This window comes from Populus euphratica, unplaced genomic scaffold (genome assembly GCF_000495115.2).
Source record: "Populus euphratica unplaced genomic scaffold, PopEup_1.0 scaffold42.1, whole genome shotgun sequence".
Classification (NCBI taxonomy): domain Eukaryota; kingdom Viridiplantae; phylum Streptophyta; class Magnoliopsida; order Malpighiales; family Salicaceae; genus Populus; species Populus euphratica.
In genome coordinates, this window is record NW_011499903.1 from 1,038,662 (window position 1) to 1,060,850 (window position 22,189).

Sequence of the window (22,189 nt, forward strand, 5' to 3'; positions counted from 1 at the left end):
TGTGGTTTCCAATTGAATAATAAAAGTTTATACTATACTTGTTTGACATACCATTAATGGATCCTCTAACCTTGACATTTATTGTTATCATTATTTAATCCTTACGTTAATATTCCATCTCAAAGTTTTCTTCTTCTTTTTCTTTATTATTGTTGTTGTTGTTGTTGTTGTTGTTGTTGTTACTTATAATTTGTACAATTAACCTCCTTGTGGTTCGACCCCGGTCTTGTCGAGTTATTTATTACTTCGACACTCCTGCACTTGGAAGAAGACATCAATCTTTTAGTCGTGTCACTTTTGAGTTAATAAAACTTCCTAAAGGTAAGAGAGTACTCAAGAACAAATCGATGTTTAGGTTGAAAATTGATGAACATTGCTCACAACCAAGGTACAAGGAAAGATTGGTTGTGAAAGGTTTCAATCAGCAGAAGGGTATTAATTTTGAAAAAATATTTTCACCAGTGGTCACGATGTCTTCAATCCGAGTTGTGTTTGGTTTAGCTGCTAGTTTGAATCTTGAAGTTGAACAACTTAATGTGAAAATTGTCTTTCTCCATGGTGATTTAGATGAAGAGATATATATGGAGCAGCCTGAAGGGCTTGAAGCAAAAGGCAAAGAGTAGTTAGTTTGCAAGTTGAAAAGGAGCTTATATAGGTTAAAGCAAGCTCCAAGACAATAATATAAGAAGTTTGATTCTTGCATGGTTGATCATGGTTATGATAAGATCACTTCTGATCATTATGTATTTATGAAAAGGTTTCTAGATGGAAAATTTATTATTCTTTTGTTGTATGTGAATGATATATTGATTGTTGGCCATGATGCTAAGAAGATTCAGATTCTGAAGGAAGATTTGAGCAAGTCTTTTATAATGAAAGACTTAAGGCTAGCAAAACAAATTTTTGGCATGAAGATCACATGTGACAGGAAGAATGAGAAACTTTGGCTATCTTAGGAGAGATATGTTCCAAAGGTACTTGAGAGATTTAACATGAACAATTTCAAACCAGTTTGTTCTCCACTTTCAAGCCACTTTAAACTAAGTTCTAAGCAGTGTCCTTTAAGTGATGAAAAAGGTTCCTTATGTATCCGTAGTTGGTAGTTTGATGTATGTCATGGTTTGCACAAGGCCGGATATAGCTCATGCAGTTGATATGGTTAGTCGGTTCCTCTCTAATCCTGGTAAAAAACACTAATCAGCAGTGAAATGGATACTCAGGTATCTCAAAGGTACTTTTAGTTTCAGCTTATGTTTTGGTAATAATAAACTTGTGTTGGATGGATACACAGATGCAAATATGGCTGGTGATGTTGATTCTAGAAAGTCCACATCAGGATACTTGATGAAGTTTGCAGGGGGAGCAGTCTCATTACAATCAAGGTTGCAAAAATGTGTCGCATTATCCACTATAGAGGCTGAATATATTGCTCTTACTAAAGGAGGCAAAGAGTTGTTATGGATGAAGAAGTTCTTACATGAACTTGGCACCTAATTCAAGAGAACTTTGTATTACACTGTGACTGTCAAAATGCAATCCATCTCACTAAGCATCCTACTTTTCACTCTAATCAAAATACATTGAGATTAGATATTAATATATTCGAGATGCTATAGAGATGAAATCATTTGTTGTTGAGAAGATCCATACCGATAACAATGTGTCAAACATGATGACCAAACCTTTAACGAAAGAGAAGTTTGAATTTTGTAGAAAGGAAGCAGGCTTGGTAGAGCCTCCTAAATTGAAGCTTACATGTTGATCACCGGTATGGCAAATCTCTTACATGGTGTATTAGGGGGAGATTTATTATGTGTGGTCCCGCACATGTAATGGGGGGACCACCATATTAATTGTCAAGAGACAACAACATAGTTGTCTCTTGAAATTTAAAATGTAATATTACCGCAGCAGCGTTATTATTGAACAAAAAAGAAAATAAGAGAAAAAAGAAAAGGGCAGGAAGAAGAGACAGCAAAATAGTTTGTCTTCTTTCCTCGATTTGCAGCTCGTTCACCATTGGATCGGGCTGAGATTTTGACAGTAGTTTTCAGACACGTTACTCTTCATTCTGAATGGTTGGAAGGAAGATTAGTGGTGTGGAAGCTAGTCGTTTTGATAGAAAATAAGATTGTCAGTATTGTGAGCTTTTCTCAAACATTTCTCTCCTTAATCTTGTTATATTTCAAGAATAGGTTGCTCTTGATGATATGTATGTTGTAGCCCTTAGTTAAATTTAAGAAAGAATAGTTGTAAACTCATTATTTATTGATAGTGAAAGTTTTTGAGTGGATTATGGTCCTGTGATTTTTCCTGCATCGGGTTTTTCATGTAAAAATCTTGGTGTTGATTTGTATGATTATTGCTTTATTTTTGTTAATTATTTGATTTTGATTTTGATTGTATAAAAAAAAATAAAACTTATAAATTATAAATTGATGTATATAAATTGATATCTAGTTATTTGTTCATGGTTTACAACACAAGGTTCGCTTGCTTTGATCAATAATTTCATCTTTTCCTGTGCTCGAACTGGGTTTCTCAAGGGCCTGACTAAAGGTGTCGCTGGCTTAGCAGCCCTGGGCCGCTCAAATGTTTCTATCCCGGTTCAGTTTAATAGATTCTTCTCTTCTTCTCCAAATTGCTTTGCTATTTGCTTATCAGGATCCAAGTCTCAACCTGGCGTGGCTATTTTTGGTAGCAAAGGGCCTTATGATTTCCTGCCGGGAATTGACCTCTCAAAATCACTTCTTTACACTCCTCTCATTTCAAACCCGTTTGGAAAAGATTCTGATCCAGGTAAACCCAGATCCTCTCCAGAATATTATATAGGGTTGAATTCCATAAAAGTGAACGGAAAGATGGTGGCTTTGAACAAATCACTCTTGGCCATTGATGGTGAGACTGGTCCTGGGGGAACCACGATCAGCACTGTCGTGCCATACACAAAGTTACAGCGTTCTATTTACAAGACTTTTATTCTGGCTTTCTTGAAGGAAGCAGCTTCCCCTGCTTTCAATCTTACTGCAACAAAGCCTGTTAAGCCATTCGGAGTCTGCTACCCTGCGAGTGCTGTTAAGAACAAGCCAATGGGACCAGCTGTACCGATAATTGATCTTGTATTGGATAGACAAGACGTGGTTTGGAAGATTTTTGGATCGAATTCTATGGTGAGGATTACAAAGAAAAGTGTTGATCTTTGGTGCCTGGGTTTTGTGGATGCTGGGGTCAATCCAATGGTATCAAGTTGGATAGGTGGTCCATCCATAGTGATTGGAGGTCATCAATTGGAGGATAACATGCTACAATTCGATCTACAGTCAAAGAGATTGGGATCAGCTCATCACTTTTGTCCAAAGGGACAAATTGTGCCCACTTCAAATTTTCTACCAAAAACATGTAAAATGATGGTGTTTATATACCATCCTGTTCGTTACATGCATGCACGCGTTCTTGAATTTCCTCCCTCCTGTAAGCTAGCATGCGTTCTTGAATTTCCTCCCTCCTGCAAGCTAACGAGCCGTAGAAAGGCCAATCTAGCCATGCAGTAAGAGTTTCTGCTCTCGAATAAATTAATAAAAGGATGCGTCTAGTGTCAACGAGAAATATATGCGTGGTGTGTTTTGTTGTTTTATAAAAAAGGTGCACGTAATTTTTATTACCTGAAAGCTCGATTGCACAGCCTGCGATGCATGGGCCATTCACCATGACGGAGGGACTTTGCTGGATTTTACAGCCGGTTAATTAATTACACAGTTTTTTTTAAAATTATTTTTATTTAGAAATATATTAAAATAATACTTTTTTATTTTAAAATTTTTATTTTTAACATCATCACACAAAAAATTAATTTAAAACAAATAAAAAAATAAATATTTTTAAAACATAAAAATAAATAAACTTTTAATTTTACTTTAATAAATCCAACAGTCATGGACCGATCATACACTCTTTAACTTAAATTAGAGGATTTTTTTGTATTTTTTAATATTGTAATAAATATTATTTTTTAAAATAATTTTTACTTGTAAATATATTAAAATAGTATTATTTTTTAATTTTTAAAATTTATTTTTCACAACACCATATCAGTAAAACAGGAAAAAAAATTAATTTAAAGTAAAAATAAAATAAAAAAGCACTACTTCAACCGTACGTACAATCTGTGCTTTTTCTAGAATAGCACGGTAGTAAAAGATATTTTTCAAACTAGTTAAAAAAATAATATCTAAACTCATATAGCATGTGCATAACTTGGGCCTAGAAAATTCTATGCACAACAGCCAGGGCTTCTGAGAGGGCTTCATGTACCTCTTGTTCTGGTCTGCCATGCCGGAGCAAGATTCTCCTCGGCCCCGGGCCAAGTCGGGCCCAAGCTAGTAATATGCTATTATTGGGCAACAAGATGCCTCATGTCCATTTATGGCACGTGTAGATGTAGCGGAGCCCAAATGGTGATGTCATGTGGGTTTTTCAAAAGGCCAGGCCCAATATCACTCTAGGACTTCAAGGATGGCAGCTGTCCTAAGAGCCTCTTACTGTGATCTTCTCTTTCCGTAAATGCAGGCGGTGGTATCTCGTTTTGTAATTGTTTCTGTTTAACAGTGATTTCGTTGTAAGAATTTTCAAAGTAAAATGAATTGACAAAATAAGAAGACCTAAATTTACGTCATTGGCTAACCCAGTGGGCATAATTAAGACCAAGGCATCCATGAAATAATAGTTCTTCCTCCGAGAAGTGACAGGTGATCTTGTTCTTTGCATTTCTGGGACACAGCTTATAATGCTAGGGTTTCTCAAATCCTAAGAGTTACAATTATATCCATATATTATATAGTTTTTTCTTATAAAATCTTAATAATTATCTGTCCCTTTTAAAAATAACATACAGGGTTGTTTAAATAGAAGCTAAAAATGAATCAAATAAAATTCTAAACTATAATTAAGAAAAAAGATCGAAAAACACTAGAAAAAAGAAGAACCCAAATCATTTAATCATTTAATCATAGTTTTCTGGGTGGATTTTGGAGATGAGAAGATTCTTAGCTGGCTTTAGCTAATCATTTAATCATTACATAACCGAGTTTTTAGAATACTTTGGTATTTAATCATTACATAACCGAGTTTTTAGAATACTTTGGTGGAATTTCAACATGACCCAAATATTACAATATTAATTTTCTTCAAAAAGATTATAGTTAGTCTTGTACATGTTGTTCTTGAAACATAAGCAAATCAGGGGCGGAACCAGGGAGGTAAGTAGGCCCCTTGCAAAACATTTTAAAATTTTTTATTATTTAATTAAAAAAATAAGCTTTTTAATAATATATATTATTATATTAATTTTGACCTCCTGTAAAATAAAATGCACCTAGCTCTGCACCTGAAGCGAATGCTCTTGTTAGTTTGCACATAACAGTTTTCTTTTCCAGTTGGGAATGAATTGCTCCAACAGTTCTCAAGCTCCATTGTATAGTATGGCGCACACGTTTCTTGAGACAAACCAATACGCAGACTTAGCTTGTTAAGGGAGAAAGGGTTCATCATGCTTGCTTGAAAACAAGTCCTGTTCTTCAAATTCACGACAACGATGATAGTTGCTTGTGGATTTGTTCTTCGATGTAATAATTTACGTTCACCGTCATGTTTTTTGATTTATTTTTTTTAGTGTATGCTAGAAGCCTCAGGTTAATTATTTAAAATGCAATCCCAAACTATTTAACATCATGTTGGATTGTTTCTTTCTAGATATTTTTTTTCCTCGGAAATAACGGTTTTAATCGAAGACTTGGAGATGCAATTAATTAGGCCTTTTTTTATCTGTCTCGTCCTGACAACAGCCATCGAAGTTTGAAATCACCCCCCAATCAAAATCTCACGGCAGGGCAAAGCGGACTCGGTCTGCAATTCACTGGCGTCAGAGACGACCCTAATTAAGGCGCTGACAATTCTAGAAGCCGGAAGGAGTGAAAGCCAAAATTTTATGGTGAAGAGGCATGTAATTTTTGTGACGAGTAAATATGCAGATCGTTCATGCTTGACACCATTGGCACAAGACAGCTGCAGACAACAAGAGTAATAAATACTAGGGGTAAAAGAAATAAGTGAAAAGAAAAAAAACCATTTATTCTTCCGACTGGCGATCGTACTGCTAGGTTATGTCAGAAAAATGTAAGAAAAAAACAATTTAAATGACGATTATGTTGGGTTTAATGGCATCAGAAGTCCTCGTGGTTTCATATTTTGTTACATTGAACCCTATAAGCAAGCTTAAATGCGGCAATTAGATGCCTAGCATTCAAATCTTGACATAAGAGAATTAATCTATTCCATCCATTAAAGTTTACAAACTTGATGAAAAACTGAACCAGTTAAAGGCTTCATTTTTCCTTCTTGAGCTCGTCGTAATTTTGACATTAAGTGGAGAGAAAAAAACAGGAATTGCAAGACGGACAACATCCAAACCCCAGTCTAAGGACTTAACAGAAAGCATCTGTCCTTATATATATATATATAAACAATTCATACCCGTGATAAAAAAAAAGTACAGCATAGTCCTTCATTACAAGGATAAAATAGCAGTTAAACATCCCATTTGTTTTTACTTGAAAAAGTGATTTTGAAAATATTTAAAATTTTTATAGAGAAGAAAACCTCAAAAGTGGTTGGCGGAAGCCATATAAACAAACATGCTGGACTAGAAGACATAAAAACAAGTAGAAGAAGACATGACGACCCAGCAAGCCAAGCCTCTGTCTTCCTTCTGCGCTCTTCCTCGTGATGCACTCTGACTCCATTTCTCTGCCTCTCCTCCTCGCCAAATTTAATGGGCCCATGCCCCCATCTATCTTCCATTCAAATATCCAACTAAATTACCATTTTAGTCGGTCATCGACTCACCCACTCCCTTTGACCCTCTCCATCTCCTCAGCTTCCCCTCATTTGCATATCAAAAACCTCGTATTTTTTGTTTTAAGAAAAATCTGCTCCTTGTTGGAATAAGGATAAATGAAGTGTTTTCATTTCACGAGCGGGGAAAGAAGAGAAGATGAAGACGTCGTCGTTTCGAAGGTATCCAGAGTATCCTGGGCAAGGTCCTTTAGTGTGGCGTCCAGCAGTCTTGATGCCAGGCGGTCCGACCTTGACTCGGACAGCTACTGCTACTCCTCCAGAGACTTGTCAGAATCAGTCGGGTTCTTCGAGTTACTGAGTCAAAGAAGAGCTAATGATCTGCGAGTCTTCAGTTTCTCCGAGCTCAAATCTGCTACTAGAGGGTTTAGTAGAGGTTTGCTGATTGGTGAGGGAGGCTTTGGTTGCGTTTATAGAGGCGTCGTTAAAGTTCCGGATGATCATGACTCTAATTCCAAGATGGATGTTGCTATTAAGCAGTTGAATCGTCACGGTTTCCAGGCAAGCCTTCCTTGTTATAAATGATTAATTAGAAGTAGTAATATGCAACCTAGTTAAATAAATAGCGGGTTTGTTTTTGTAGAATGATTAATGATTTTTAAAAATATTTTGGACAATTTCTTCTAGTATTACAGGGGCATAAGGAATGGATTAATGAGGTGAGTTTTTTAGGTGTGGTTAAGCATCCAAATCTTGTTAAATTAGTGGGGTATTGTGCTGAAGATGATGAACGAGGGATTCAGAGGCTTTTGGTTTATGAGCTTATGCGTAATAAAAGCTTGGAAGACCATTTATTGGCAAAGGTACTACCCGTTCCTCTTCCGTGGATGACAAGATTAAAAATTGCTCAAGATGCAGCTCGTGGATTGGCTTATCTTCATGAAGAAATGGACTTTCAGGTATTATATACAGTGTTTTATTGATTTAGTTATAGGATTTTAAATTTTAAATTTCAATGTTATCCAAGGCTTTCTCCTTTTATTTTTTCTGTATGTCACTTTAGAATTTATTGTCAATCCGTGGAGATGGAGTGACTATATGTTTTTAGTTGCTGGTGTGTTTAGAAATTTACAATAATGAGAATTCATGCTTCTATAAATTTTCGTTGTTTTTAAAGTATGGATGCAAGCTTGCACTTTGAAAATTTTAGAAATTTTCTCTCGAGTACTCTGTCAACTGTGGTTTGTAAATTGTAGTATCTTTCTTAATTTTCTCAGCTCGTTGTGTGCTAATGGTTTCCACTTTCCCATGCATTGAAACAGCTAATATTCCGAGATTTTAAAGCATCAAACGTTCTACTAGACGAGGACTTCAATGCAAAGCTTTCAGACTTCGGACTGGCTAGGCTGGGACCTCCTGAAGGACTCGGACATGTTTCAACATCAGTAAGTAGTTCTTTTCTCTTCCCTGTTCTTATTTTCTTCCACCTGGCTGAGTATAATTGAAAAGTTCAGCTATATTACCTGTTTTAAAATGTTAAGATGGATCAGTTCAAACCAGAAAGAGAAATAAATAATAGACTTTCTGATGGAAAGAAATTCGTTTTATGTTGATGAAACTTGGTAATATTTGAATGATATCATTAGTGTCCTGGTCTTTCACTCTTTTTTCGTACCTGTTCTTGTTGGAAAGGCTTCGATTGGAGAAATACATTAGTCTTGTATAATAATACCATTATTCTTAGTTTATATCACAACTGAAAATCTTGTAATGGTGGTGGTGGTGGTTATATTTTCGTGCAGATTTATATTATTCAGTTAACTGGTGGCACTCGCTCAAGCTTGCACACCCTTGTGCCATTGATACACTAGTTTAGAGAATTAGAGAAAATTTATATGAAACCAGCATGCCTTTTTTTCTTCTTTTTACCAATCCGACAATTCTGCTGTTATGGAGAAATAGTAACTATCTAATTATGCATTTAATTACAATGTTAAAGGTTGTGGGCACAGTGGGTTACGCAGCCCCAGAGTATGTTCAGACTGGCAGGCTTACTGCAAAGAGTGATGTATGGAGCTTTGGGGTGGTTATGTATGAGCTTATAACTGGAAGGCGAGCAGTAGAGAGAAACCTGCCTCGGGGTGAGCAAAAGCTCTTGGAATGGGTAAAACCATTTGTATCAGATTCGAAGAAGCTCCACCTTATCTTAGACCCACGACTTGAAGGGCAATATTGTATCAAATCAGCCCAGAAACTATCAGCCTTGGCAAACAAGTGTGTAGCAAAGCAGCCCAAGTCCCGCCCCAAAATGAGTGAGGTAGTAGAGATGCTGGGAAACATCATCGGTGAGATTTCATCTCAGGATGAAGATGCCCCGGAACCTGCCTCCGAAATTGAAGAAGTTAAGGAAGAGGCCACAGGGGAGACCGAGGCCGAGTCTAACAAACAGGGTAACAGTAATCGGAAGAAGGTTTTTGACATAAGAGAAATGGTCAACTTGAGAAATAGATCCATTGGGAAATTAGATTGGAGAAACTGGACGCCAGGGTTGGTTAGAACTACATGATAAGCCCTTAGCTTTTATCAGTAAATAGAAATGCACGCATCCTTGCTCCCATGGGGAATGGCAAATGAATGGGTTAAATATTTTTAGTTGACGAGATGAATATTGGGAATACATGCAATTCGAGCACTCGGTAGGGCAAGCATCATCATTTTATTTGCAAGATGGCTGTAAATATAGGTTTGTTGTGCACCTTCACAGCTGTGAGACATGCATCTTTTTTTGAAAGGCACAAATTCACATCTCCTCAATAGCATGTAATTTTGCCCAGGGTTTGGCAGAAAGGATAGTTTTGAAATTGCGAGGGGTTGTGCTGAGTCTGTTTTCAGTTCATGGTCAAAATGGTAGCAATAGTCTGCTATCATGTATTAAAGCTTTTCGAATCGAAAGTTGCAAATCATTGTCTTTGGTTTCCTCATTGTCGCGTCATACATGACATTTCTTCGTATTGTCTCCACTGCGGCTTCTCTCCGAGGCTAATAAAGAAGAGGGACGGCCTCCACGCGGATCGAAGAAAGGCACCTCGGGAGTGGTGGATGTTAGTTTCTCTTAACCATAAGCGTAGCAGCAATGACAAATTTATGGTGATATTCGAAGATCTATTCCTTTTTATTTTTAAATAATTTTTTAAAAGTTGAATTATTATAAATAAAAAATTATTTAATTATTTATTTGTTAACAGTAATTTATATAATTTATTAATAAAAAATCTTTTAAATTTCTATTTAAAAAAAATCTTATACCTAAAATACTAGCTCTTTATTATATAATTTATATAATATTTTTATTTAACAGATAATCTTTCTAAAATAAGAGTCATAATTTTATAATTATAAGGAATTCTAAAAGTTTTATAAATGGTAAGATAGATATTATCTAAAGATCATTTTGAAAATTTAATCAATCAAGTTCTTTGTTGATTATTATAAGACTAGAATTATAATCCTTAAGTTAAATACATTCTAAATACATTCTAGTGTTTAATTTTTAAAATTATTTTTAATCAAATTATATTTGATTAATTATTTCAATTTAATTTTTTATTAATGATTTTTAATGTGCATGACCTATTAGGTTCTAATATATTGATCCAAGTATAAATTATAATTTAAATAAATATAATTAAATAAATTCAACAATTTAATTTATTATTAATTCAATAATGGATTAATTTATATTTAAAAATTAAGTGAGGCTTTCCATATACACAAGGATATCTACATATGAAATTCTCATGCAAATCAGTTTAATATACATGTTTTATGACATGTACTTGTATATTAGTTTTAGGTATTTTTTATACCTCAGCTAATGAAAATAACTATTTTTTCATATAAAAAAATATAATATGTATTAACCTTTACGACTCTAATAAATATCTAATATTAAAAAAGTATTGATGAGAAATATTTAGAAACTATATATATATATATATATATATATATATAATAAGAATTCATTAACGTCTTTATAATATTTTTTACAAAATGTTTTTGTTTCATCTTGAATCTAAATTTATTTATCAAACATTAAGTTAATAAATTAAAAATAAATAATATTTTTATTTAATAAAATTAAATATATTCTACATTCACTTAGTTTAATTTAAAATCTCGAATCCCTAAGTATAGTATAGGCGCACCGCCCCTCCTTTATTTGGTGCGCTTCGTTAGGGGTCAAAAACATGTGTCCCGTGACAACATGAACAGAGTTAACACCACGAGTCCACAACCGTTAAGTCCTTTACCTTAGTGCTGCTGCATGCACTGCACTGTCTGAGATGGACTTTTTGCTCAGCTCGAACTCAAAAGCTTCATGGACTTTCTGCTCAGCTCGAAACTCAAAAGCTTCATGGACTTGTATATGGCGGCGATTCTCGCTTTTCATTCTTCAACCCAACTTTCCCAGTGGAGTCTAAGGTGCGGTTGACATCATTATCTTCAACTTTACATCCTCTCCTCCTTCGACGCTTCTCTCGCCACTTCTATCATGCTTTCCTTTGTTTGCTGCATAATTCTTTCTCTCTCTTTTTTCCGTCAAAAAAATAAGTAAACTCTTGCGCAGGCACAGGCAGTTTGCTATTCTCTGTTTGCAGCCGTCTTCTTTCTCTTTTTTCTTCGATTGGATTTGATTGCATGATTCTATGTTGATGATAATTACTGGTTAAGAGTGAATTTAAGAAATTTCTATCCTGAAACTATATCCAAAATGTAATAAATTCTTCTTAAAACACTATGGAGCTTATTTTATTTTCAATTTAAATATTAAATTCAATTTTTAATTATTTTTTATTTTTAAATAAATCCTAGTGTATTATATTATTTTTAAATTTTATTAAAAAATCTGTTGAAAAATAATAAGGAATCAAATAATTCATAAGTAAACTCCTGTTCTATCATAAAATTATTATTATTATTATTATTCAGTTTTTGCTTTTGTTTTAATGATCACATCAATTCATGATTATTTAATTTTTATTAGATAAGTTTTTATAAATATTTTTTAAAAGGAGAACTTACACCCCTAGCGCATTTAGGAAAGCATCAATTAGAAAGTTTTTTCTATAATCCGAAATAATAAATTCTAAACCAAAACTTAATTAATACATGATTGTCACTGTTAATGTTACAAAAACTTAATTCTAAACCAAAACTTAATTAATACATGATTGTCACTGTTAATGTTACAAAAACTTAATTCTAAACCAAAACTTAATTAATATAGTTTAAATCACACTATAAAACAATTATAAATTTAAGAGTTTTATAGTTTTTTCTGAAATTTTTAATTTTTTAAATCACACCCGTAAAACCACCTCCAAGCAATTAGAAAAATATAGCTATCAACCATCATCAACAAGTCGCCACTCACCATGTTATAATTCAATTACAGCCACCAAAGCTTCTAAACCATAAAATCAACATCATTTCATAAGAAATAAATAAATAATAATCTTAATTAATTAAAAATATGTTATCAAGCTCACAATCTGAGTTATATAATTAAAATAATCATATAAAAAATAAATTATAAAACTCAATTTCCTATAAATTTATTATTAAATATTAAAAAAATCAATCTATAAAAACAGCATAGTAAAACAACCTATCTAGATTAACTGTAAATTCATTATTAAATAATAAAAATAAAAATAAAATCAATCTATAAAAAATCCATAGTAAAACAACCTATCTAAATTAATTGCAAAACTAGAATGTCTCATAATAAACAAACTAAAACAAATAACAGTTAATTCTTAATCAACACAAATTTAAAAGTATTAAAAAATAAAATAAAAATAAAATACTAATAAAAAAATCAAATCAACAAAATAAACTCACTAAATATTTAATACAAATCATAAAATTGAATAAGTATATAAAAACAAATTAGAACAAACCATAAAACTTAATTTTTAATGAATTAAATATTAAAAAAATAAATTAAATTAAAAAAAACATTTAAAAAGAATCATTACAATAAATGACGTGTTGTTTTGAGAGATGATGCAAAACAAAAGCAGTACCTTTTAATTGGTAACTATCTACAATATGAGTATGATATAATTATGATTTCACACTTGCATGAAGAGAAAAGAAGACAAGCAACGGTTCCCCTTCAATGTCACGGCATTATAGAAGTCGCGCGAAATATAAAGGCGCATTCACAGCTTTTGTGATGGCATATAATCGAACCGTAAATGAAGCCCAAATATGAAACATATAGCTCAGCTTCTCTTTCTGGAAAACAGAAACAAAGGACCTAACGCAACAGACTAATGCATCTGAAGGTGTTATTCACAGATCCATATGAAAAGGAAAAATGGAATATAACATTAAATACAACAAATATAATATGACAGGCTGGGAGACAAGGACAAGGAAGTTAATATTAAATGGTCAGTCCCAAAGCTCTTGCATCTCTGATTCTCAGCTCGGGAGCTGCTTCCAAGCGTTACAATCAAAACGACAAGCAACACTGAGAGCACTCCTGTTACAGGCCGACCTGGAAATTTGTCAGCGGGACTTTGAATACCTTAGCCAAAACAATATACTGTACAGTCACTGGACAAATATACTTGAAGTGATGCCAGAGTCCCCTGTGAGTTGCAAAACTGCCAGCATTGTATCAAGTACGAAAAGATGCAGCTGTAGTCAAATTCCATTATTCTATTTCAAGCATATAGTGCGGATGTAGAGGGCCGAGGATATGCAGCAGTATTCCTTCCACTAATAGTGTCATCTGCACTTCGTCTATGAATTCGGGGAGCATTGCTTGCATGGCCATTTGCACTACCAGTTTCTTTGGAATCCTGAAGCTGCTCCATTGCTGTCACAACCTCATCCATAGTTGGTCGAAACTTGGTTTCTATGGATAGGCAACGCAGCGCAAGAGTAGAGGCCTTAAAGGCAACATCCATTGAATACTGGCCTTCAAGACGATTATCTAGGATGCGAAAGATCTTACGTTTGTTAGCTAGATAGGGTTTAGCCCATTCAACGAGATTGTGCTCTCCAGATGGGCGATTTTTGTCGATTGCTCTCCTGCCAGATAACATTTCTAGCAAAACAACTCCAAAGCTATAGACATCACTTTTGGCAGTTAGATGACCTGATCAGCAAAGAAGAATGGTCATCACAATATGTGAGTAAAAAACACAGTTCAACAGTCTAAATCTAACAGGTAGACAGAATGGTGGACAGGAAACTCATAATTAATCTCTGGGAAAATGCATCTGAACTGATTAATACCGGTAGCTAGATATTCTGGAGCGGCATAACCATAGGTACCTATAACCCTGGTAGATACATGACTCTTATCACCAGTCGGTCCATCCTTGGCCAACCCAAAATCAGAAAGTTTTGCATTGTATTTCTGCAATAATAAAGCAAAAGAAATTCTTAGAAGAACTGTTAGAAAGTGAAAAGATTATTGAAACCATCAAACAAAACCATATCATAGAGCATGAAATCTGCTTCATCCATCACACATACCGAATCAAGTAGAATGTTAGAAGTCTTGAAGTCCCTGTATATTACTTGTGTTTCAGCACAATGAAGAAATGCAAGACCCTTTGCAGCACCAAGAGCAACCTTCATGCGGAGGTTCCAAGAAAGTGGTTGGAAATAAGAACCTCCTGGTAAGCAACGGTATAAACAGTTTAAATTTCAAATTATAAGCAACATCCATTTTGGCTCGACAATTTCAAGAGTGGAACAAGAATAGCTCACTTCTAAATAAATGATTTTCCAAACTGCCTCGAGGCATAAATTCATATACCAATAGTCGGTGTTCATCCTCTAAGCAATAGCCAATCAGCTTCACAAGGTGAGGATGATAGAACTGCCCCAGATAATTTACTTCTGCCTACAGTAGAAACACAAGAAAAGTGAGCATATAAATCTCAAGCTAGAGTAAACTTGGCTTAAATATGTTATGGTGAACAAGACTAAAAAGGGAAACAAGGTCAACAATTGGAAATGATTTGCTGAAATTTGAAGGGAGCAGCACACTGGTTTTTACTGATGTCCTACTCTACTATTGCTAAATTTTAATTGGTTCGTTGGAAAAACAAATCATCACTCCTGAAAAAATCTCTGCTTATACAGAAGTGGAAAGGGGAGAAAATGAACTCACCAGCCACTCCTTGTGACCTTGGAAACCGGCTTGGTTAAGCCTTTTCACAGCAATAACAATTCCAGTTCCAGGCTTGGCAGCAGAAAATGACTGCTCATCAATCCATCCCTTAAAAACTGAACCAAAACCACCTTCTCCTAAGACACTATCAGGACGGAAATTCCTGGTGGCCATTTTCAGATCAGAAAAACTGAAGCTCTTCAGATTGGTGGACTGCAAGATCTCACCCTCACTCCGAGGAGTTGGAGGCACTGACACAGACAAGACCTTGCTACCCGTACTGCTCAGATCACTCCCATCTGTGCTAACATACTTTGAACTCAACCCTGCAACTAAAGAAAACACATACCCTCTAAATAAATTGATTGCCACCAGCACATTACTAAGGAATTTCCAACACTACTTTTGGCTTTTAAAATTTCGTAAAACAATAAGTGACATTACTTAATTAAGATAATGCCATGATTGAGCCGATCATTTTGCCTGTGCTTAAAGGAAACCTGGAAAGGCTTTAAGATTCCTTTTCCTTTCTTATTCCCGGTATTTGCCAGCAACCAAAACAGACCACGGTGACAAAATGGGAACATAAAACTCACCCAATTTCACAGAATTAAATTTCTCGGCAAACTATACCTGCCCAAATAGTAATAACATAGTTATTAAAAAATATATATATCATTAACTTCCAAGCGAAGCATACTACAATTGGATTCAAAATCCAACTTCCTCTAAGCTCACCTTACAGAAGATAAACAATTATATCAGAGTCTAATCAGGTAATGGATAGAAAACCGACGAGAACCCAATCAGGTAAAAGGCAAGCAATTGGCACAAAAATATTCAGGGACATCAACTTAAAAAAAAAAAAGCGATAACCAAGAAGCAAAATACATAGATGAACAATGGTTTCAATAAAAACCCAATAAAAAAATAGAGAAAGTACCTGTGTTGCATGAGCTCTCAGCTTTAATTTGGGCACTCAAGCAAATCCCCATCAAAATTGAATCAAGGACCCAAGCTAGCTACCCTTTTGAAACTTCTCTTCCTTCTACAGATCAATCAAATCAAAGACTTGAGCTTTAAAAGCTTAAAAGGAACCATATTTGAACAGTAAAACAAAAGGGATAGATCCATGTGTGAAAGCAAAACAAAACAAAACCAGAAAAAAAACTCCTTTTTGCAACAAAAGTTTTTTTATTTTGGCAACCAGAAAGAAAAAAGGTCTAATTTTTGAAAACAATCAGAGAAAGAAAGACACCACCAATCCAGAAAGCAACTTTAGATAGAAATAAAAAGAATTAAACGCTAACCCATGAACCAGAACATCAAGAACTAAATAACCCACTTCTAATTATCTTATCCCAACAAAGAATCAACCGGTTATTTTAGTGGAGAAAGAAGGAGAGGGTGGGTTGACCAGTTCTGAGCTAAGCTCTGGAGAGCTTGATTAGTCGGAAGCAACAGGAAGACAGATTGAATTGAAGAATAGCATTAATGGCGAGCTGGTCCCGCTTCTGAGTATCACGTTTTTATACGATTGTTTTGCGACCTGTCCTCTCTTGCTCTCTCTATACGTAGGAGTAGAGTAGAGTTCAGAGGGAGTCAGACAGGGTAGATAAAGATAATTGATGCAGCAGATTTTGAAGGAAAATATTTTCCTTGATTATTTTTATTTTTTATTCAATTTAAAATTTAAAAAAATATTTAATAATTTTATTTTTAATTTTATTATTATTATTTTTTTATCTAGATTATTGAAGATAGTTTTGGATTTATTCTAGGTGTTGTGAATCTTTTACCTAAAGGTAAATTAATTGAAATAAATATTAAATAATAAAATTATAAATTAAAATTTTATATTTTCTATTTTATTAAAAAATTCATGTTCTTAAATTAGGTGTCTTTCTTATATAATTTCAATATGGGCTACGTGCTATTAAGTCCAACAATTCTTATTTGGTAGTTTTGACGTGTTGGTAAATAATAATAGATAAAAATGGTGGTTGCATTACAAAATAAACTCGCGTAGAAGAGAATAAGATGTGTTCTCCATTTGAAAAAGAGACGTTGAGGTGGTAAAATACATGTAAAATAAATTATAAAATTATCTCATTAGTTAGAGATAATAAAATTATAAATACAAGTTAAAAAAAATATTTTATCAATTAATGGAGATAGAAAAAAGAAAACTAGAGAAAACTGAAGAGAGTAGTCACAAATTCATAATCATATTTTTTAATTTATTTAAAAGGCATGAGCATAGCAAATTATTTTATGATCAATACAGGTACAGTGAAAATTTTGATTATCCTATTTATGATTAGATAAATATAAATTAATACTTTTATTAATTTATGATTTTTATTTTAATTATAATTACATTGATAATAATATCATATATAATATTAGTGACAATATCATTAATTATCTATTCATTGATAATTTAGAAGTTGAATATAAATAAAATATAAAATGGATAAATTAAAAAAATTGATTCAAACCATATTAATTATTTTGATTATAAATTTATTATTATTATAAAGGTAATTGCATCCAAAGGTTAAGTGGATACAACATATTGATGAATCAATATTAAAATTTCTAATTTAAAATGAAATAATTAGTTAATAGTTATTTCTTATGTAAATTTTAAAATGAATAGGCTAGGGTTAATGTCTAAAAATATTATACATTGAAATAAAGAAAGAAAATGGGTTGGAGAGTCTTGATTAAACATCTACAAGATTGAAATAAGAGTAATTTAAACTGAAAAATAAGTTTTTTTCAACCTAAAAAGATTAATGCAGAGATTTTTAAGGAAAATTATTTTTATTTCCTATTTACTTTAGGAAATTAAATAATATGATTTATATTTTTTTCTATTTTTTTTAGGGTTTTATTACTTTTTATACATATTTCTAATTTAGTTAGGTTGATTTTTGAATTTATTTAAGGAAATATAAATCTTTAAAAAATGGATTACTTGAAAAGAAATATTCCATAACAAGATTGCAAATTAGAATTTATGTGTTATCTCTTCTTTTAAAGTTTTTGTATTTCTATACTTGCCATATTTCTTATATGGTTCCAATTTACTTCAATAAGTCTGCAAAGAGTATAGAGAATGAGAAGTTATGATAAAGTGAGCTTTTAGTCAAGTATATAAACTGTATGTTTTTGTATGTGATGGAAAATGATAGTTATGGAATTTTAGAAAAAGACTTTGATGTGTGAATATGTTAAAAACCAAATGGACTTACGGGTTGATCGAGGAAATGAATGACACAAAAGAAATGGAACAAATTAAAGGAAAAAATATATAAATTTTGACAACTTTGAGCCAATTATAATTTTTATATAAATTGATTAAATGAATTTACTTCTTACATGAGTGTTGGAAAAACTATGCTTTGGAATGGTAGTTAGAGAAAATTATAAATTTTAATTGAATGAATTAAAAAGGTTTGTGGTAAGGTTAAGGAGTTTTCAAATAGACTTGGATGTCTATCCAATGTATTTTGTCCAAAATAATGTATGTTAATAAGTGTAATAAATAAATGTCTAAAGTTAGATACATAATAAAAAAAGTAGGTAAAGTATAGACTACTAAAGAATCAAACTGAATTATCAATGCTTGTACTAGGAAGAAGAAAATATAACCAATGTTGGCATATCTATTATTAATAAAGAAGTTCGAAAGAAATGGAATGGATAAAGAGTTTTTTTGTATGAAAGGTGGGTGATAACTTATATAAAAGCAAGAAATGAAATGTTAATGATTGTGAAAATGACTAAAGTAAAATTATGAAAATTTATTGGGTGGTTAAAGCATATAAGAATAATTATAATTATGAGATGTTAAGAATGAATGCAGTTTTAAGGACCTGGTTCGAGCAAAAAAAAAACATATTAATTAAGGTATTTCCTTTTCACAAGGGATGTACCTAGAGTTGAATCCTTGACCATAATAGCTAATTTAGTAGGAGAATTAAATAGGAATTTGACATCTCGTTCTCTTTAAATGTTAGTATATTTCTTTAATATTATTTTCTTGATTATTGTATTATTGTTATTCAGGGATTGAAATGAAAATTATGATATTATGTTTCTAAATAGAAATAGTATATGACTTAACTGAAACAGAACTATATAAATAAATGGTAGAAGAGATATTTTGATATGAATTAATTAGAATATATATACATTCATTAACCATGTTGATAAAACATAAAGAGATGTTCCGAAACTTAATTAACATTGTTAATGGTTACTAAGGATTTATGATCAATATTAATTAACTATTTTGAAAAAACTCAAGACATGTTTTGATATTTAGTTGACTCTATTAACAGCAAATATGAAGATGGTTTTTTATACTTAGTGGGTCAAGTAAACGGTGAATGAAGAAAAGAATATGATACTTTATTGTTTGTATTGATAATTATTAAGAAGATGTAAATATTAGTTTGGTCATTTTAATAGTGATTTATTTGATAAATATGGATAAATAAATTATTGATGTTGTGGTGAAAAACTTTGAATCATTATTAATATTAAGTTGATTGTTTTTGGTTCAGAAAAAATACATTTATAGAATATCAAATTATTAATTAATAATACTTTTAAATGTTATATTTTTTTGTAGATCCATCATTAAATCACGCTGACTTGGTTTATTATATTATATTTTGTTAGGTTATAACTTACCTAATTTCATCTTGGAATGTGTTTAATTATGAAAATATTAGGTTAATAAAATTGTTTATGTTAAATTCATCCATACATTTATCATGTCAAGAATATAATATGCTAATAAAGAAAAACTAGGATTGATATAATTGATTGTGAATAAACTATGAGAAAATATAATAAACTAATAAATGAATTAATGATATATCTGCAGTATTTGTGTGAAAATTATAAAAATACATTTTACATAAGATATAGCGGGATAAAATTTTAGATGGAGCTCTATATAGAGAAAACTTTGCTGAATTTTTGTTTAAAATAGAAAGATTATTAAATGTAAAATGAATGAATAAGTTGAATTAAAAAGTGTATGTGATATTTAGTGGATATGATTTGTGAAAAGAAAAAAATTAATTTCATTTTCATGAAAAACATTGATTTCATTTTTATAAATATAATGTAAAACATTAGGTATTTTTTTCTATTAAAATCACAAGATGTTATACCATTTCTTTCTCTCTTATCAAAATATATTGTCCATTACAAAAAAAAAAAAAACTAGCCAAGCTCGTCAGCTTCACTTAAAACCATGTATCTAAGCTTTGTTGTGACTGATTTTTTAAGTTTTTTTTTATTGGTTATTTGGATTTTTTATCTTTTTTTTTTAATTTTATATTTTAATATAAGGTTATTATTTTTTCTAAGTTTTTAAGATTTTTATTTTATTTTTTTAATTCCATAATTTAATATAAAGTTTTTATTTATTTTTATCATTTGATAATATATTAATGGTAGATCATTTTTTGTATTTTTTATCATATTATTAAAAAAATTGGCCCTATTTTTTATTTTTTAAAATTTAATTATTTAATACAAAGTTTTTATTTTATTTTCTCTAGGTTTTATTACCCTCTTTTAAAAATATTTTTTTTTTTTAATTTTATTATTTAATATAAAATTTTTATTTAAATTTATCTTTCAATATTGAGTTGATAATAAATTATTTTTTGTATTGTTTATCCTATAATAGAATAAATTAAAAATTTAATTAAACCTAGTAAAGTTTACCATTCAAGTCGCAAAACGGATTAATTATATAATTAACTTGATATGTTTTTTTTATTTGATAAAATAAATTAAAAAATTAATTAAATCTAGTGAAGTTTAGTCGCAAAACGGATTAATTATATGATTAACTTGATATGTTTTTTTTATTTGATATTTTTTTAGACTCGTCCAGCCAATAAGATAATATTGAGGTAATTTTTATACATAATTTAATTTAAAATTCAAATTAAAAAAAGTGGGATTAAGAATTTTCAATTTTAAACTGTTATTTCAAATTTAGTTAAAAAACAAATTCTAAGTTTTTGACATTGTTACTGTTATTTTTTTACATCTCTACCTGCAATGATAACGTTAGCAATACAGTAGTCTACCGTCTAAACCAGGAAGGGAATCGATGAGGTGGCGTCATTTCATAAATATATATATATATATATATATGGTGACCATGTGAATGGTGATGGCATGATATCGTTAATTTTTTTAAAAAAAAAAAGAAAAAGAAAAAAGAGTTTATTTCCTTTTCTTTTCTTTTTAAATAAAACAACTTTAAGTCGTTGAAATTAAATCTAAAAAATGTGAGACTGTAAAAGTTTGGTAAATCTAGACCCAAAAAAGTTGGATCAAGACAGCGGTTATTACCGCTCATAATCTATATATTAAAATAATTAATTCAAAATTATAATATAAGTTAAATTAAAAAAATAAAACTTTTAATTTTTAATTTTTTAAAAAATTTAATCAATTTAGATTAATTTATCTAATTTATGATATGATTTATTTTCGGGTTTAAAACTACATATACCCAGCCAGGCATTTTATGCATCGTGTAATCCAAGATTTCACTTTCGCAAGCACAGATTAGTGACGTATGTGTTTGTTTCCGGGCTTACGTATATTAGATTAAATATTATACGGTCGATGACATTCCCTTGACCTTCCTCATGCTGTGCTGTAACATGCATTATCACAAAATTAAAAATAAAATTAAAGAAGGAATCGAATTGATGGTCGGTCAAACTGACGCGTGGACGACTGGAAGCTTCCCATGAAACAGTTTTATAACCAATACAACCTGTAAACATGCTAACAAACAAAACATTAATTAGAGTGCTGTGTGATTTCCCAACTTTTTTGACTTTTCAGACGACAAAGTTTCCAACATGCACCTGAGAGAATCTTTGTTTTTCTTATCAAAAATATTTTAAAAAAAATTAATATTTTTTTTATATATTCAGATATACTTGTATTAAAAATAAAAAATATTTTCTAAAATCTTTTTTAAATCTTTTTTTCTTATCAAAAATATTTTTTAAAAATTTTATATTTTTTTTATATATTCAGATATACTATTATTAAAAATAAAAAATATTATTTAAAATATTT

At 31.4% G+C, this 22,189-nt stretch overlaps 2 protein-coding genes and 1 pseudogene across 7 annotated transcripts; 2 read left to right on the plus strand and 1 right to left on the minus strand.

The window, feature by feature from the left end:
• Window positions 1–3,661, plus strand: part of LOC105133153 (basic 7S globulin-like) — an 8,342-nt pseudogene extending 4,681 nt beyond the window's left edge.
• A 3,002-nt stretch (window positions 3,662–6,663) lies between these two features.
• Window positions 6,664–9,830, plus strand: LOC105133154 (probable receptor-like protein kinase At5g47070). The gene is made up of 4 exons (XM_011037006.1): window positions 6,664–7,410; window positions 7,545–7,808; window positions 8,172–8,294; window positions 8,849–9,830. Exons 1-4 carry the CDS (start codon window positions 7,009–7,011, stop codon window positions 9,413–9,415), a joined length of 1,356 nt encoding a protein of 451 aa, XP_011035308.1. The 5' UTR covers window positions 6,664–7,008; the 3' UTR covers window positions 9,416–9,830.
• Window positions 9,831–13,053: 3,223 nt separating this feature from the next.
• On the minus strand, window positions 13,054–16,638 carry LOC105133155 (protein kinase APK1B, chloroplastic-like). Of its 6 annotated transcripts, none has more exons than XM_011037010.1 (7): window positions 16,467–16,638; window positions 15,993–16,097; window positions 15,050–15,381; window positions 14,644–14,779; window positions 14,407–14,549; window positions 14,164–14,287; window positions 13,054–14,023 (listed from the first exon to the last, which is right to left on the minus strand). In XM_011037010.1, exons 2-7 carry the CDS (start codon window positions 16,042–16,044, stop codon window positions 13,587–13,589), a joined length of 1,224 nt encoding a protein of 407 aa, XP_011035312.1. In that variant the 5' UTR covers window positions 16,045–16,097; window positions 16,467–16,638; the 3' UTR covers window positions 13,054–13,586. The 6 variants fall into 6 exon arrangements, with proteins under 6 accessions (XP_011035312.1, XP_011035311.1, XP_011035310.1 ...); XM_011037009.1 differs by having other exon boundaries at window positions 16,395–16,638; XM_011037008.1 differs by having other exon boundaries at window positions 16,360–16,638.
• Between the last annotated feature and the right edge of the window lie 5,551 nt (window positions 16,639–22,189).

Coding starts and splice junctions, on each gene's coding strand:
- LOC105133154 (XM_011037006.1), top strand. CDS start 7,009: ATGAAGTGTTTTCATTTCACGAGCGGGGAAAGAAGAGAAGATGAAGAC. Junction 7,411..7,544: donor TGAATCGTCACGGTTTCCAG/GCAAGCCTTCCT, acceptor CTAGTATTACAG/GGGCATAAGGAATGGATTAA. Junction 7,809..8,171: donor ATGAAGAAATGGACTTTCAG/GTATTATATACA, acceptor GCATTGAAACAG/CTAATATTCCGAGATTTTAA.
- LOC105133155 (XM_011037010.1), bottom strand. CDS start 16,044: ATGGGGATTTGCTTGAGTGCCCAAATTAAAGCTGAGAGCTCATGCAAC. Junction 15,382..15,992: donor TGAGAGCTCATGCAACACAG/GTACTTTCTCTA, acceptor TGTTTTCTTTAG/TTGCAGGGTTGAGTTCAAAG. Junction 14,550..14,643: donor GGAAAATCATTTATTTAGAA/GTGAGCTATTCT, acceptor GTTGCTTACCAG/GAGGTTCTTATTTCCAACCA.